This window comes from Crassostrea angulata, chromosome 2 (genome assembly GCF_025612915.1).
Source record: "Crassostrea angulata isolate pt1a10 chromosome 2, ASM2561291v2, whole genome shotgun sequence".
Taxonomy (NCBI): Eukaryota; Metazoa; Mollusca; class Bivalvia; order Ostreida; family Ostreidae; genus Magallana; species Magallana angulata.
This window is the reverse complement of record NC_069112.1, coordinates 32152852-32170715: the sequence shown is the minus strand read 5'-3', so window position 1 is coordinate 32170715 and position 17864 is coordinate 32152852. Positions and strand designations below refer to the sequence as shown.

Here is a 17864-nt window from a genome sequence, read left to right as displayed (position 1 = left end):
GTGTCTATGTCAATAGAAAAATTATCACTTTCAAAATATGCCTATATTACTGCCTCTAATATAATATTTTTAGTTAGTAATTATGTTTATTCAAAGGTCTTTAAAACGAGTACTAATTTCGTTTGACTAAATTTCGATGCATAATTATAAGATTCATAAAAACATAAATTTGTGAATTAATGTGTCTTTGTTAATTTAGTATATACGACGCGTAAATGTATTTTTTCTTAAATCCAACCAGAATATGTAGTATACGTTTAAAGTTTTTAATGACCAAACTATATACTGTACCTTTTGGTATGGATTCCATTCCTTGCCTTGATGATTAGTTTCAATCACTTGAATAGTTTGAATAGATTTTTCAATATTAATATTGTCATTGTGCTGGTTGAATCCTTCAGTGACTACAAAATAAAACAAAGAATTATTAATTTTTTTTACTGAAAGATTTTCATTTACATGGTTTAAAGATTTTTATTCACGTTTATAACTTTTCTTACGTATTTATACAGTCGGCCTACAGGAAATGCCGTAAATTACTCGCATTTTTGGTAACCCCAACGAACTATAACTGTATGATTGTTAATTTTAAAATTTCGTGTTAATATTTTATTAGTCGTCTTTGTTGATATGCAATGCACCACTTACCTGTAATACAAATGAAAAGTAGCAAAGTCAACACAGATACAACGAATTGCCAGGACACTAAAACGGTTCTAAGACACATCTCAAAAATCTAAACTTCCGGTGATTTGTTTTTTGAACATTTTTATGTGGAACGCCCACATTGAGACAAAAATGTTGGAGATTCAAAAACAGATGGTTGACATTTGCATAAAGTCTGTCACGTGACATTTTTGTCACGTTCTTCAGTTGTGTCAGCTGCCGTCTGAGGAAGCGTGCTCCTGATTATGACGTAGTAAACTAGATTACATGGACAAGGTGGTATAACTTTGCAAGGATATTTAAGATCGATCTATTATAGAAGACAACCTCAACCATATACATCGTCCCCAGGATTTTTTTTTCTAAGACAAAAACCCAGAATGTTTGATATTTCTTTTTTTTAATCGCCTAAAAAGATAAAATAACTCGACACTTATGCTTGAAAAAGGCTAACAGCTGACGTAAATTTTGAATGAAAATAACTTTTGTGACAGTGAAACAAAATTAGACAGGGGCTAAAGGTATATTCAAACATAACAAGATGTCAAAGAAATATTCAACGCACAAACAAACTACACTTTTAGTATTAAATATGAATGATGGTTGAATGCAAACAATATTTACAATCATAATCTGCAGTAGAATGTTATGGTCTTCGGAAGTACGATTCTATTGAAATACACACTTAGATGGAACCGCATTCAATTTTTATTACCTACTTATCCATAGAAGAAATGGTATGTCCGAGTTTTATCGCTTCACATGGGGTTCTTCAAGGAACTCTGCTGATAAGATATGTTATCATGTTATCAAAAAGACGCAAGGAAGCATTTCAAAGTATATCGGAATGAAATTCATTAACGCTTTTATTTGGGCCATATTTTTCAACACAGTAGAAGGTATTATCTCTTACATACATTTTTAAGTGTAATGTCTTTTTTTTCAATTTTATATAAACTTCAAAACACTTTTAAGCTGCTAAAAAAGTTTTAAAAATATTTGTGGTGTATTTGTTAATAAATATCTTCGATTTTAGAAATATAATAAATATCTAAAAAGATAATATATAATAGCATAATTTTATTGTTATTTTTAAAGACAACTATACATGTGTATACATATGTAGTTTATGAACAAAGAAAGTTAAATATTCTCCCAAATATAAATACCTCAATCGCTATGATAGAATGTTGTGTTTTATTTTGGTCAGCTTTCCTGTTTACAATAAACAAAAACAATGCCCTTGGATCATGCGAACCGAATTTCCTCTGTCCACCTATGTGCTTGAAGACCACGCCTACTGGCTGCGAATGTGATTGTAGTAAAATCGACCCCTCACATCCGGAGCACCTCGGCGGAAATTCTAATCAGCAATCAAGCCAAACAGGTAAATTTACTCTCTCTCTCTCTCTCTCTCTCTCTCTCTCTCTCTCTTTCTCTCTCTCTCTCTCTCTCTCTCTCTCTCTCTCTCTCTCTCTCATACTCAAACGAAAATATGCTTTCTTTCAAAGTTTCTCCTCGTGTTTATAATTCTAAATATGAAATATGACGTTTTATTCCTTTAAAGGATATAACATTCAAAATGGAGGCGGGTGTAACACAAACTGGATGAGTTGTCAAGCTCCTTGCGCAGCTGCAATTAACCCAACATCCGGGTGTGTAGAATGCAACTGTCGTAAGTTATCCATAATAGTGCTGTCAACTGAAAAATATTATTTTGGCATCTCTAATATGATTTGCGCTTAAAATGCATTAGAGAACTTTCTAAGACAGAATAATTTTACTCATCTGAGGCTTAATTAAGATAATTGATTTATTCTAAAATATAATATGGTATACATAGTCTAATGGTTAGATTGGTTGTTAATTAATGTTAACAACAATAACAGTTTTAACAAATATTCTCTTTCTGTATTTTTGTAACGCTATGAAAGCAAAGAAATATCCGTTTTAAACTAAGACCTTGCAATATTTTCAAAAGCCCAGGCCATGACATTACAACCAGCTTCCACCAAATCAACAACAAGTACTGGTACTACGTCACACGTTGTCACAACCAAACAACCACTGACGCCATCACCTGTGATTACGCAACAGAAAACGACACAAATGCCAACTACACCCACGCCACAAACTTCTACCACACGTACAACCCAATCGCAAACAACACAAGCTTCATCATCTTCATCTTCCAGTACTCTATCTTCCACCAAATCTCTTACTACGTCATCCAACCCTTCCTGTCAGGGAGCAATACAGTGTATTCTTAGTTGCCCGAACGGCTTTTTCATTGATCCTATACCAGCCCCTGACGGATGCCCGCGGTGTTTTTGCAAAACAGGTAGATCATATATTATAGTGCACGCCCAGTGCACGCAATCGCACCTCATCGGGCCTTTCCGGCAGCGCTCAGAAAAACACTTCGATATATTTACAATGGATGTCATGATTTTAAATCATTTGGTGTAGCTTCATTAATTATGAAGATTGGCAAGAAAACCTCGAATGTCTCTTCTATGGTAAAACATCATTCGATTCAATAAGGTTAAGCTCACATTTCAGCAAATATTACAGAACCCCGAAAATATGACAAGTTTTTTTTTAATGAAAAGGGGTACATGTAGGTGGGTATCATGGAGGCCTATGTAATATATGGCGGTTTTTTCCGCCGCTTTTGGGAAAGGCACAAGCATTTGCGATTGGGGATGAACGTATTTTAAGCTGCTCTGCTGTTATAAAAAATCTTAAAATAGATATTTGAGGAGTTTTTTGTTATTTGATTTTTAAATCACGTAATTTACTATTATGATATCTAATGATATCAAGGAAATATCGATCACATGTTGTGAATAAAAAACACCTATTAATTATGATGATAATAAGACACAAAAAAGCAATCGTTTTAAAGAAAGTTATCAACTATGTATATCTTTCTTTATTTGGTAAAATATGATTTACGTACAGATTTTTTTTTCAGCCCAATTAAGTACGTCTACCTCATCAGGAAATCCCAGTACCACACAATTTCAGGTTCCGAATTTTGCTATTATTTTCTTTTTAAATACTTTTTAAAAAATTGTGTTCATCTTAATAATTTATAATGAACTAGTTGAAAGGCAAGGGATACTATGAACTTTCAATGTTAATGAAATTACATTAATTGCAAAATACATCATCATTACGGCATTACAGTTTTCAAATTGTACAATATTTGACAATAAATAAATATTATTAAATCTAGCAAAACGAATAATGTAAAAGCCCTAGATGAATTCCAACTTATCATCGGCATGTCGGTAGCTGATGCGATAACCGTTCGGTAAAAAATGCTGTAAAATTTAAGATTAAGAAAGAAAATAAAGTTAAAGTTAACTTTCTTGTTCCAGTGACAATATGTTACAAAATTGATGTATCCATTACCTTCTTCAATTAATGTTTTTTATCACGTGTTTCAGACTGTCAGTTTTCCGGTTCACTTAACCACGCCCCACTCATCGGCCACGCCTACTACAACGACACGCCCACCCAGTACCACGCTCCATAGGATAGTCTGTCCGGGGGTGTTCAATTGCTCTAAGACTTGTTACACTGGGTACCGCCTGGACTCGCAAGGTTGTCCATTGTGCGAGTGTGCGCCATTACCAACGGGATTGCCTTAGTTATGAGATGTTATGAATAAAATTGATAAAATTAAACTACATATGTACGTCTTTTTTGTGTGATATAGACAAGTTGGACGACCTAAGATTAATGGAAATGAGTATACCAGTAATCAACTTGTATTGTTTCTTGTAATAATTAAGGAAAATTGATATGATTTGAATAACCTATCTTTTAGAATCTCCACCCATCGTAAAAAAAATTAGACATTGTTTAATAAGTATGTCTTTGTTTGACTACAGCACAGAGATTATAAAGGGTACATGTACAACCTTTTGTTACATGGAGCAATGATTTAATTGTAAAATCAGTTAAATAAATTATAAAGAGGAAAACTTTTACCTTTCTGTCTAAACTTAAACAATGTACATGCATTCAATTCTTAATTTTCAAAGATAAAAAAAACTAACAAATATTGCTTTTCGCTTTAAAACGCTTTAATTTGTAACAAATTTAATTAATATGAAAATATGTATCATTCGATAACTAAAATATGTTCATATTTTTTTTTAATTATTTAAAGCATATCTGATTGAAGTTAGGGTATAGCCAATTTCATCCAAGAAAAAAAATTGTTGAAAATAAAATGTATGGATGATGAAAATCTCCATTACTTACTCATGAGTGGTAGAATGCGTTCCACTCATTTTGTTTCGATTATTATTCTTGTTCAATAATGGCAATATTCTAAATATTCAAATTGGATACAAATTATGACATGCACATGAGAATACACGTATTTTTCATCGTAATTTGGTTTTTTAATTAACACGAAATATATATTAAATTGCAGATCACCCTAACAGAACCAAAGTACCCTGAAATGAATGCACAATGACGAAATAGTCGTTTTATAAAGAAAGTCCAAACATGTAAACATGAAAAGGTTAAACTTTGACGCTAGGTCACAGTAAAGAATGTAACGATTTTATGTATCATTTTATCGTTATACCTACGCGTATAAAAATATTGATTATAACAACGGTAGTTTTCATCGATAATGAGCCATGTAAGGAAGGCACGAAAAGGGCGATAACTAATCAAAACCTGTATCAGTTATCTCCCGTTCCAAGCACCTGCTATGTGTGTGTACCGTAATATGGCCTGGGTACACATAAAAACTGGATAGTTCAATAATAGTACCGCTGGACGAACAAAAATAAGGAACAACATTTTAAATTTCGGAAAAAAATGCACTTATTTCGACTTTTCGGATTTCTGACAATTTACTTCACAGCTACATGTAAGTACTGAATTATTTTCTGAAAGTATACTATAGATAATATATGATGCTTTTTTCCCTTACAAAATTGTGGATTTATATATTTTTCATTTTCTATATTAAAAAAATTAATAGTTTTCATATTTTTACACCTGGATTTACTTCGTTGTAAAATACACGAGTCGGGTTATGAAGAGAAGATGATTTTTTTTTCACTATCTTTTTTTTTAACTTCTTAAGTAGATACTATGAAAATGTATTTTACGGTGATATACTAGCAATATATATTTAAATTCAATAAAATACTTATATTTCTACTCAAAGTGTAACTGTAGGGTGAGGATAAATCAATTTTTCAAAGAGATGGATCTATTAAGTTTATTGCTTAAGCAAAAATTCAATGGCTTTATATCAAATCATTCCGACAAGAAAAAACAGAATCATTTTCTGACTAGAATGAAACTATAGTCATATGATCAATGATTCAATGTATATGATTCATCTCATATCCCATTCTCCATCCTAAAGAAATCAAAAATAATAAAATCAAAATGTTTCACATTTTTCAACAGACTGCGCGTGTATCCTTAATCAAAACCACAAATATTGATAAACTTGTAACAATCTTTAAGTTACTTGTACATATATTCATACTAACGCCTCAATCGCAACTTCTCGGGCCTTTCCGGCAAGCTCGGAAAAACACCTCGAATGTATTAACATCACCGGATGTTAGAATTTTATACAAAATGGAGTCGCTTCCCATTAAAATAAGTTTCGGCTAGACAGTCTTGTGTTATATTTTAGTGTATATTGTTTACTTTAATGAAGTATAGCTTACATCTCAACAGATTGTAAAATGTGTTGTATTTATATCAAGTTTTATAAAAAGGGGGGTTGTCATGGACGCCTAGGTAATACATTCGAGGTGTTTTTTCCGAGCTTGCCGGAAAGGCCCGAGAAGGTGCGATTGACTAACGCCTGAATCAAAAGTTAAACCATTGCTAAGAAAAAGATTTAAAGGGAGCTATAACTATACTTTTTTATGGTCAGATATTTTGAAATGAAAGGCCATTACATGTCTACAATGTATCTCTATTTCTCTTACAGCCGGGTACTATCTCTGTCCTCAAAATGTCCAGTGTCCGCCCGGATGTACAAAAATAGACACAAGAGGATGTAAGCTCTGTGCATGCGGACCGGGTAGGTATTCTGGTGATAAATAATAAACACCTTTTACATACCATAGAAAAAAACCATTTTTTTTCCTTTGGAAAGGTAAAACTTTATCGGGATTCGAACTCATCAGTAATTAACACTCTTAATTATAATTCATTTTGAATTAACGCTCCAACTCATTGCGCTACGCATTTAGGTAAGAATTTTGGGAAGAAAAATCATGATCAAATTATGCTTGATTTGATTCTTTATCTCAAAAGGAACTACGTCACACTATGAAGGTGTTCCATATCACCTTAATTTGTGTCTACTCCAACTGCATTGGATGGACTTAACTCAAGGATACAATCAAATTAAACTTTTGTACCTATACAGAAAATGATAGTGACACTCATCTCATCAACACCTTTTATTACAAATTACCTCTCTTATAACCCAGAATCAAACTCATGACTTTTAGCATTAGGCTTCGTTGTTAATGGCCAACCATTTTTTCCATCACAGGTATGTTCCACCCCGGGGGATATTTAGGAATGCCAAAAGGTAAAAATGTACATCGATTAATGTTATAAACTAAAATATTACAAACAAGATTGTCTGTCGTTAAATAATTTTAATTACGTTGTACGTACATATGTTGACGCGTTTCTAAAATACAGTTGATTTTCGAATTCTCACAATTTGACGTAATAATAAATATCCCATGATTCACTTCTGACGCTAGGCATGACAGGAAGTTTTGGAGGTTTTATGCCGGGTTCAATGGGCGGAGGGAGTCCCTTCGGAAGCATGCAGGTAGGCCTTCCAAATAATCATATTAGAAAAAAAAGACACCGGTCCTGCAATGCAACTTAAAGTCACACCGAACAACTTCTCTTATATTGACATGTACCTCTCAATATAAATTATGACAATGATTAAGGAATCTTGCACAAATGAGACTCTAACTGCTGTTTAACTTTCCGGACCAACGATGATTTTTCTTACATCATTTCATCTTGTAAAATGTTGCTCTAATGTCCTTGCATGACATGCTGCGCGTTATTCAATAAACATTTATAGATTTTTCATTACATTATCACCGTTTTCTTATAAAATCATAATTTGGATCTAAACTTTAAAGTGCAGTTTCTGAAAAGTTTAAAAGTCAAGAAAACTTTGTGTAACAAAACCAGCGATGTGACATTCGACCTTTGACATTGATCAGGGTTCCCATCACGTGTCAGAGCGGCCATTGAAGGAGTGCCCCGGTACCATGCTCTGTATGATGACGTGTAAAGGACACTACACGCTCGGCGACGTTGGCAGTAACGGCTGTCGATCATGTACATGTCCCACCCACCATGAAACCACGCACACGTCAACGCATGGTAAAATGTCGTATCCGCCTTATTCCAGAAATTTGAAAGAAGGGGGGAGAATTTTAACATAATTAAGTTTTATATGATCATATTGCCATCGTCTTCTACAACATATACAAATATAGAGTGAGTACCCTACTATCAATTCAAATGCTCCCGGAATCAAGCGATAGCATACCCTTTACCGATATAAACCAGCCTGATTAAGGTATTATATGTGATACGTATCATTTGATTGCTTAGTTCATTGATGAATGATGTTGTTTGATTGTGACGTGTTATAGTTGTGACGGTACAGACCTCCTCCGGCCACACGAGTCCTCACCACGACTGTTCGGGCACCAAGCTGTGTATGATGACCTGTAACACCCAGTACGTGCTGGGACAGAGGGGCTCCGACGGCTGTCAGAGCTGTACCTGTCTACCAGGTAAGTGTCTCTCACCTGTCTACCAGGTAAGTCTGGTTCACCTATCTCACAGTTAAGTAGGTCTACCAGGTAAGTGTATCTCATCTGTCTGTCTACCAGGTAGGTCTGGCTCACTTGCCTTTCAGGAAAGTCTGTATCCCTACTGTAATACTCTAGTTGTGTCTCAGGAATATTTGGGGATTTTTTTCTAAATATTTGGTGATATTTGCAGGAGTGCAAAGAAATGGAGCAACGTTTTGTTGCTTTAATAATAGAAAATATAGTTGATTTACATTCTATTTTATATATTGAAGCTCCAACAGAGGCGCCAAAACCCGCCCCGACAAAGTCATGCATGTCTACCGTGCTGTGTATGTTGTCCTGTAAGACCGGATACTCACTGGGCGCCACCGGAAGTGACGGATGCCAGACATGCACATGTGTTGCGCGTAAGTATTTATCTATAGCACTGTTACATGTATCAATACTTTATCTAAACATGTATTTTTGTCAAATGAAGCAAATGAAAAAAATCCCTTTTGTTTATTGTATGCCAATTCCTTACAGTAATCGAAATTTAGACACTTTGTGAATCATGATTATTGTATGCTAATTCCTTACAGTAATCGAAATTTAGACACTTTGTGAATCAACTTCCAAATATGTCTCTACTTGTTACAAGTATAAGTAAGCAAAAAAAAAAAAGGAATCCGGCAACTTTTTTACAGCTCCGACTCAGCCACCCACCGCCCCTCCTGCTAAAGTCCTGACATGCTCCCACACCATACAGTGTATGCTCAACTGTAAAAACGGGTACACGCTGGGTAATACCGGAACAGATGGTTGTCCTCAGTGCGCATGCGTAGTCCGTAAGAACTCCCTGTTCTCATCATTCATAACATACACTCCATTTTTGAAAATACCTTTTTTGGGATTGTTTATACATCGTGTATGATTATAGGTCAAATTCAGGTGCGTTTAAAAATACTTAAATTGCTGTCATAATGCAAAGGTACTTATATAAATTTCAGCAACAAAGGTGGTAGAGGTGTTGACCTGTTCCAAGAACATCCAGTGTAACTCGGGGTGTGGAGCGGGATATAAGTGTGGGACCGACGGGTGTCCTACCTGTAGCTGTATCAAACCGGCGGGTATGTCATACACTATTCCCTCACACATAGTATTTCAAATCATCCAAACTTAAAGTTCCAAATCAGTTATACGAAGCATTAATGAACTGATTACACATTTTTACTCAAGTATTTTCAATTTTTATTGCACAAAATCTAAATTGGGCTCTTTCGAAGAAAGAAATGTGACGTCAATTATAACGTGATTATTGGAACATGTGATGAAATCTGTGACGTATTTTCAGCTGTGGGACTGACGGTGGTGGAGGTGATCAAACAGCCCGTGCGGTGTACCACAACCTTCTCCTGCCCGTCCTCGTGTGAGCTCGGATACAAGTGTGGCTCCGACGGCTGTCCGACCTGTCAATGTCTCATCGCTGTACCGATGGGTATGTGGGCGGATCAAAGATTGAAATCTCAAGTATAATATGTGGGCGGATCTAAGATTAACGCGGATGTTAACTTATGATGATTTGGGGGTGGATCTAAGATAAATATCTACGCTATATTTATAGTAAGTCAATAAGTATTTTGGCATATCTGAGATAAATATATAATCCCCAATGGGTGTGTGGACGGAACTAAGATTTATACTTGGTTATTTATTATAACACATGTATATGTGCGAATCTAATATACAGACTTACGAAAAATCTATGAAAAACGATTTTTATTGTGTTTCTAGGCAGATCTATGATAAATTCATTAGTTATAGAAAAAATTAGCAATGGGTTTATGGACGGATCTTAGGTATATTCCTTAGTTATATCTTTAAATGCCAATAAGTATGTGGGCGGATCTAAGATAAATACTTACATGTAAGTAATATTTATTAATACCAATTTTTATATTAACAATAGTAACTATAATGTGTACAAATGAGAATCAATGATACATATTATGTAGATTACTGTATTTAATTAATATCAAAGTGAGGGAGAATTCTTTGCCGTTTTATTTCAGGTATAACTATTTACAGTGTTATTTTCGCTCTTCTTCACTTGCAGTTTCGCACCCTCTTGAATTCACCCAGACAAATTTGTGTTTTAAATTCGCCCGTTGACAAGGGGGGGGGGATATTTCTCTGTATACCGTACATTGATTAATAAAAACACTTTTATAATTTATAAGTAGTGAAAGAATAATCAAAATATATTAGTAAATGTTTTTCCCTGAGATCTCACGTGTTAGCCAATTGTCTTATAAAAGTATAATTATTTTATCAGTAAATGAACTCACTTTCTTAATAGAATGCAATAATTTAACAAAGTCTTGAAATGTTGATAAGTGATAATCAACTCTAGTTTATGTAATGATGAAATATACTTATCATTATACAATGCCTGTATCAGCTCCCGAGAAAACTGTCGAACCTTGTCATAACTGCAATACAAACACAGTTGTCCCTCAGACAATCAAACAACCCTGCACCGACTGCAACACAGCAACAGCAGTGGTTGTTCCACCAAAGGTTGTGGAACCTTGCAACAATTGCAACTCAGTAACAGCCGTACCAGTTCCGCAACAAGTATCAGTAAATCAATGCAAAGACTGCGATACGGGTCACGAACTTCTCGTATCTCACGTAACTTCTGGCGGAAGTAATTGTCAAGGTGATTGTGACAACTCTAAGCCATCAGGTGGAAGTAACCAATTTAAGCCTGGTGGTACTGGCGGAATGTCGGGAGGTTTCAAACCAGGGACAGGATATGGAGGAGGAGTTCCCTCGCCGATAAGTTCGGGAGGTAGTACTGGAATAGCAGGAACTAATAGTGGTGGGTTAACCACCGGAAATTCAAATGGTTCAGGTATGCCCTCGCCTTTCAATCCAAACGGTAACGGAGGAAGTGGTATTTCCATTGGCACTGCAAGCGGATCTGGTATGCCATCTCCTTTTAATCCGGGTACAAACGGTGGTACAGGAGGTTTAGGAGCATCAACTAGTGGGTCGGGAATGCCGTCACCATTTAACCCAGGAACGAATGGAGGGGGTACAGGGACAGGAGCCGGTTCTGGTATGTCATCACCATTTAAACCAGGGACCAACGGCGGTGGAAATAGTGGAACCGGATCTACATTCAACACTGGTTCAGGAGTGAATTCACCTTTTAACGTTGGAAGTAATGGCGGACAATCATTGTCTGGAAATACAGCTGGAAATGGCATGTCGTCACCTTTCAAACCTAGTACAGGTGGAGATGGTAGCCAAGCAGGACCCTTTTCAGCTGGATCTTCCTCTGGGAACAATCCACTTTTACCACAATTCTTGCAGGGAAGCAGTGGAATGAACGCACAACAAACCGTAACAGGCGGGAACGAAAATATAGGAACTTCTGCTGGATCCGTAGGTGGAGGTCTTACCCAAGTCAACACTGCTCAGACTTACGGTCAGCAGATAGACATCAGTCAGTACAGCGGACAGCAAACAGGCATCGTGGCCACGAACACGAACGGTCAAATGAGTGGCGGACAAATCGGTGGAAATTTTTCAAATCCATTCGTTGCTTCCGGAAATGGAGCTTTTACAAATGAAGGTTTCAAGCCGAGTCCTTTTATGCAAGCTGCTGGACAAAATGGGGGAAGTGGTCCTTTTGCGGGAGCAATGACTTCTGGTAATGGATCCTCAACTGGCCCATTTTCAGCAGTCGGTGGCAACAGCAATCCCGGATTTTCGGAAAACACTTATCCTAATCCTTTCCAAACGACAGGGGGTTCAAATGGCGCTCAGGGTGGAGGAGGAAATTCAAATGGAAACGGCGCATCAGGATTTGGACCTAGTCCGTTTCAGACTACCGGGACAGGAAGTGGTAGTCCTCAGCCATCATTCGGTGGTTCTGGTGGAATGACATCTGGAAGCACAAATGGTGGATTGAATCCTTTTGCTGGTTCTTCAAATAGTGGAGGGAGCAAACCGGGATTCGGGGGATCTGGAGGTTTTAATACGGGTGGAAGTTCTCAAGGCGGATCAGGATTTGGTGTCAATCCGTTTCAGAGTGTCGGATCTGGAACTGGTCCAAAACCTTCATCAGGTGGATCAAGTAATGGAAATACTCTCGGTGGTGGAATGACACCGAACTTTGGTGGAGGCAGCGGTGGTTTCAATCCATTACAAGGGAACTCGGCTGGTAGTTCAATGAGTGGACAAGGTCCATCTGGTTTTGGGGGTGGCTCTGGGAAACCGGGAAGTGGAGGAATTGGAGGGGGACCGATGGGAGGCGGATCAACGGGAGGTGGATCAGGACCGATGGGAGGTGGATCAACGGGAGGTGGATCAGGACCAATAGGAGGTGGATCTGGAGGAAGTGGGCCATTAGGAAACTTCCACGCACCAACCGGATACGGAGGCGCGACAGGAGGTGGACCAATGATGGGAGGATCGGCTGGAGGTGGTCAATTGACAGGCGGATCTTTAGGTGGTGGTTCCTCTGGAAGCAAACTGGATGTACAATACATAATTAAGAAGTGTCCAGAAACAATGCACTGCATGACCACTTGTCCCCTGGGCTATCGTTTGGGAGGACAGGGGAAAGATGGCTGCCCACTTTGCACATGTTTAGGAAAACAAGGGGAGACGATGCAAGGTCTGCCACATCAGAATACTCTAAACGGTTTGGGAAATTTACCGAAAGGAAAAACAGAAGGGAAGATAGAACCGTCAGGACAAAAAGAAAAACTAAGTAAGTTTTCATTGTTGATTCTTATAGTATTTTTTTTTATTTGATTTATATTAATTTGCATCATTTCACTTTTAAGAACTTCTCATGATACTAACAATTATTCAATTGATGATAAAAATTATGAAATATAGATCATGATAATAAAGGAATGATGATTTCGATATTTAGTGATTGACAAGCTTGCAATTGTCAACTGAAATTTATTTCAAATTGTATTTGCCTGTTAACAGATACACAAAATATAGTTTGTCTGTCCTCGTTCGCATGTCCGATCACATGCCTCCATGGTTATAAACCGGATGCTAATGGCTGTCCAACCTGTTCCTGTCACGTGGTACCAGGTATATGTCTTATTAATACGTGCATGCTTAAAACCCATTACATTTTTTTTTAAATGTACAAACTTTAAAAAAAAAATATTTCTCTTTTATTTTTGTAGAACAAGCATATACCCCCCCCCCCCCCCTGCTTCTCTGAAATGCAATAATCAATTCTTTGTTTTTTATTTTTGTAGAACAAGCATACACCTCCCCTGCCTCCCTGAAATGCAATGGTCACTTCTCCTGCTCCGAGGAATGCCAAACTGCTTACACTGCCGGAAGTGACGGTTGTCCACAATGCGACTGCGTGCCGGGTGCGTGTTTGATCATGCGCACTTGGAATCAAAAATGGACGGAACATCCATGCAGATGTTATGTGTTTATTTCGCTTGTTCACTGTATCCCGCCATTGTCAAACGAACCGATTTTTCATATCTCCTGTCCTGTTCAAGAACACCACTTACCTATAAAATCCATATTGACCTACATGTTGTACCATTTGCTGTCTCTGTGTGTTGCTTTTTGTGTTTCCATTCTGCGAATAAACAATCACATTAAACCTAGTGTATAGTTGTGGCATTACATCTCTTTTTCTGTATGTTGGTCTATTTTCAATGAGGTGATGTTATTGAACAAATAATATATTATAAGCTTTACGCTAACAAAATCAATCCTTTCAGTTTCCAAACCCCGTCCTACGCCACAACCAACTCATATAGATGCGCACGCCATCCTGGCACACTGTCCCACAACGATGAACTGCATGACAACATGTAGAGAAGGATACACATTGGGCGGAACTGACGCTCACGGATGTCCTAGCTGCACATGCGCAAAGATACAAAAAAGTAAGGTGTAAAAAAACTAACCAACAATTATGAGGATTAGCGAAAAAAAGAACAGCAGTGAAAAAGCTAACAACATGTATTTTAAGCTGAATGTAAAACGGGGTGTGAAAAACAACCAACAGCCATCGCAGTTAAAACATGTGACGCAACTATCACCTGTATGACGTCATGTGCCAACGGATACACGCTAGGAAACAAAGGTCACGACGGTTGCCCTGTCTGTAGGTGTGAACAGAAGTGTACCACATGCGAGACCCATCCAATCGTCGTGCAGAAGGTGGACGAATGCCACCACGACTGTAGTCCTAAACCCCAGCAGGTCGTCGTTGTTCAGAAGACGCCGGAGTGCACGGATAACTGCGGCCATCACACCGGTATCATGTCATGAACTTTCAGATCCTCAGTATAATCTAGTCTCTCAAAAGATTTAAGCTTGTCTCTTCCATTCCTGTTCTCTTTTGCAAATCGACCTCAAATTTACGCTTCTATGACGTTCATTAACATGTATGCAATTTATCTAATTGAAATGGTTCTCCACATTTTTTTCTAATTTCACGGATATGCATATATAGAAATAATTTTCAAAAGAGTGTTATAAATGGACATTTAAAAAGGTCGATTATTAAAAAAATAACTTCATGCTTCCAATTCCCCATCAAACCAAACCCAGATTAAGACTTTGGAATTTTGCATGGAGAGGATAATCTTCCCTTTCAAAAATTTGAAAGTCTCTCTCTTTTTTTTGGAAAGCATACACGTCTGATTTGATCTTCTTGACTTATGCTATTGACGGAGGCTCACGATGTTTCAGGAACATACGTGGCTGTTAGTGGTACCAGTGGTGGAACATCCGGGGGTACTGCGCTAGCAACGTCCGGTGGTGGTGGCGGTGGCAGCGGCGGCGGTTTCGGGGGTGGCGCTGCCGGCGGTTTCTCTGCAGGAGGCGGCGGCGGTATGTCGGCCGGGGGAATGGCCGCCGGAGGAAGTGGGGGAGGTATAGGATAGGATAGTAACTTGTTTTTGTTGTCTTTATGTTTTTATTTAGATCACTTTAACAGCGGATGTTTATAAATATGAGAGAGAGAGAGAGAAGGAGAGAGAGAGCAACTAAAGTAGGGCATGTCATTTTATATTCTAATTCTTTTAGATATTGTTATTTTAAAAACAAACATTCTGATAATGATGTTTTGTATTATATTAAAGGTTCCCAATGTAAGCCCCTTCCACCTAACTGCCATCCCCACTGTATCAAATACGACGTCGCTCATTGCAGACTGTGTATGTGTGAAAGTGGTAAGTCGTTACAGATTGTGTTTGTAGGAAAGTGGTAAGTTTAAAAACCTCTTTCCTGTAAAATGTTTCATTCAAAGGCTCAATTAAAAAATGAAAAGCTTTCTTTGGTGATTCATGCGGAATATGAAGGTGGCAACATTGCAGAAAAAAATACTTAACCCACGTTAGCTGGTTATGTATTTTTTTCTGCATTAATAGCTACGGATTTAAATAAGCTATGAATCACAATTAATTTCCGTAAGAAATAAGAGGAATCATAGTTTGTGGATGAAAATATATTCATCTATTCACCATCATGTAAAAATTAATACTACGTTGCGTATTAATTAAAACGCCATATTTATTCACTCACACGTTTTTTCATACTCTTAAATGAATGAGTACTGTGGAATCATCATTGTTTTTGGGGACCAATGTTCGTTGCATTCGTGGGTTACACTTGCCCGCAAATTTACATCCAAAAGAACGTACTAGTATATGCAAGCATTTGTTTAATATTCATTTACGAAGTAGAACATGCTACCAACAAAATTACGCCCCCGCAAACCAGGAAAATCTTTGGCTACCCACGAACAGTGACTCCCACGAATAAAAATGATTCAACAGTATTAAAGTTTAATCTTTATGTATCTGAATTTTTTTCTCTTTCTCTTTTGTTATAGAGCCAATGCACGGGTAAAGAACTTTTATCATTCCTGTAAACTGTGATGTACTCTGTCGCATGTACAACGTCTAAATTTTGCTGTCATAAGTTGGCAAATATTATTATGTTCGATGACTACTATAGTCACATATGAGAAAGGTAATAAAAAGTTCTTGTTTTTGATTTTTATTTTGTTTATTTCGGGACATAACATTTAGTTCGACGTATTTAAAGAAAATAAGTCCATGAATTAACCACCTACTTTAAAGTTAACCAAGACTTAGGTCTCTTCCACTTTTTCTTTATTTATTTTTTTTCTGGGGGGTGGGGGGGAGGGTTAAGATATTTGTATTATTTACACTACATGTAAATAGAACGTAAATAAGCAACCTACGCCAAAACATTGAAATAAATATTTTAATTTTCAATTGTCTTTGTCTGTGATAATGTTACGAATCAATTTTGAATCCAAAAACCCCTTAACTGCATAAAAGATGACACAAAATGGGCGTGTCATATTGCATAACCGAAAAAGGTTATTGGCGGCTCCGCGTAGTTACACATGTGCTACATAAAAAAACAGTGGACAAAATAATGGTGTTTAAAAGTGTAAAAATTGGAAAAATATTAATATAAGTAATAAGAATCAAAATCATTTTTTTAATATTATGAGGTGATAATTTCGGTCGAGGCGTGTTCAAATCTATTGATTTGACCCCGCCCAGACCGAAATTATCACCTCATAATACTCATAGAATGATTCCTAATTCCTTAAGTAGAACAAAATAATCTTTATTATGATGTATTTATTTTGTAAACTTAAGACAATACCCAGTGCAAAATTATTGACTTTACTTTCAAAAACTGACTTTGTTGACGTTCTCGTTGTACATAGAAACTGAAACACAGATATAAATAATTAACCTTAGTATATATCTAAATAACGGAAACCTTAATATCCTATTTAAGTACGTAAAAATACAAAAACTTAAAAGCAATGATTATAAGCAGCGTGTATTACCGTGGATAATAAAACAATTAACAATTAAATCCACATGGGTCATAGCAATGTTGTTTCAATATTGTCTCTATTTTATTTTAAGGCATCTTCTTCGCGTTTTACAAGTCATAAAGACAACAGCGCAGATTTTTTGGGGAAAAGGGAGCGGGGGGGGGGGGGGGGTTGGGGGGTTAAGAAGTATTTCATTTAACAAGGATTTATCTATTATGTTATTGTCCAAACATCGAATTAAAATCGAAAGAAAAGGAAGCTTTGTGTATACACATAAAGTGTGTCTATAGTAGTCTACATAATGAACCAATGGTCATCATATGGTCAGTCAAGTGGGGTTCATATCTATATAACGGACAATGAACGAAGATAAAAGGAATCTATCATTGACCCTCTCAAAATATAAGGAGGGTGGCGCATTAATCAACAAAGAGATAGGCGGAAGC

The 17864-nt window shown here is 36.8% G+C and overlaps 2 protein-coding genes across 2 annotated transcripts; both read left to right on the top strand.

Moving 5' to 3' along the window:
* The first annotated feature begins 1445 nt into the window (after positions 1 to 1445).
* Positions 1446 to 4361, top strand: LOC128173244 (uncharacterized). Its single transcript, XM_052838963.1, has 6 exons — positions 1446 to 1565; positions 1877 to 2053; positions 2234 to 2341; positions 2648 to 3007; positions 3644 to 3696; positions 4122 to 4361. Exons 1-6 carry the CDS (start codon positions 1514 to 1516, stop codon positions 4323 to 4325), a joined length of 954 nt encoding a protein of 317 aa, XP_052694923.1. The 5' UTR covers positions 1446 to 1513; the 3' UTR covers positions 4326 to 4361.
* A 1072-nt stretch (positions 4362 to 5433) lies between these two features.
* Positions 5434 to 16589, top strand: LOC128174915 (uncharacterized). Its single transcript, XM_052840338.1, has 18 exons — positions 5434 to 5569; positions 6659 to 6751; positions 7232 to 7270; positions 7452 to 7522; positions 7935 to 8097; positions 8373 to 8516; positions 8810 to 8944; positions 9224 to 9364; positions 9527 to 9646; positions 9871 to 10014; positions 10978 to 13302; positions 13533 to 13643; positions 13817 to 13936; positions 14303 to 14470; positions 14557 to 14844; positions 15282 to 15464; positions 15674 to 15763; positions 16426 to 16589. Exons 1-18 carry the CDS (start codon positions 5518 to 5520, stop codon positions 16440 to 16442), a joined length of 4404 nt encoding a protein of 1467 aa, XP_052696298.1. The 5' UTR covers positions 5434 to 5517; the 3' UTR covers positions 16443 to 16589.
* The last annotated feature ends 1275 nt before the right edge of the window (positions 16590 to 17864 follow it).

Excerpts from the sequence above, each read along its gene's own strand:
- LOC128173244 (XM_052838963.1), top strand. The coding sequence starts at position 1,514 with ATGAAATTCATTAACGCTTTTATTTGGGCCATATTTTTCAACACAGTA. Across the intron at positions 1,566-1,876 it reads ATTTTTCAACACAGTAGAAG|CTTTCCTGTTTACAATAAAC; the intron begins GTATTATCTCTT and ends TATTTTGGTCAG. Across the intron at positions 2,054-2,233 it reads TCAGCAATCAAGCCAAACAG|GATATAACATTCAAAATGGA; the intron begins GTAAATTTACTC and ends ATTCCTTTAAAG.
- LOC128174915 (XM_052840338.1), top strand. The coding sequence starts at position 5,518 with ATGCACTTATTTCGACTTTTCGGATTTCTGACAATTTACTTCACAGCT. Across the intron at positions 10,015-10,977 it reads TCTCATCGCTGTACCGATGG|CTCCCGAGAAAACTGTCGAA; the intron begins GTATGTGGGCGG and ends TGCCTGTATCAG. Across the intron at positions 14,471-14,556 it reads ATGCGCAAAGATACAAAAAA|CTGAATGTAAAACGGGGTGT; the intron begins GTAAGGTGTAAA and ends ATGTATTTTAAG.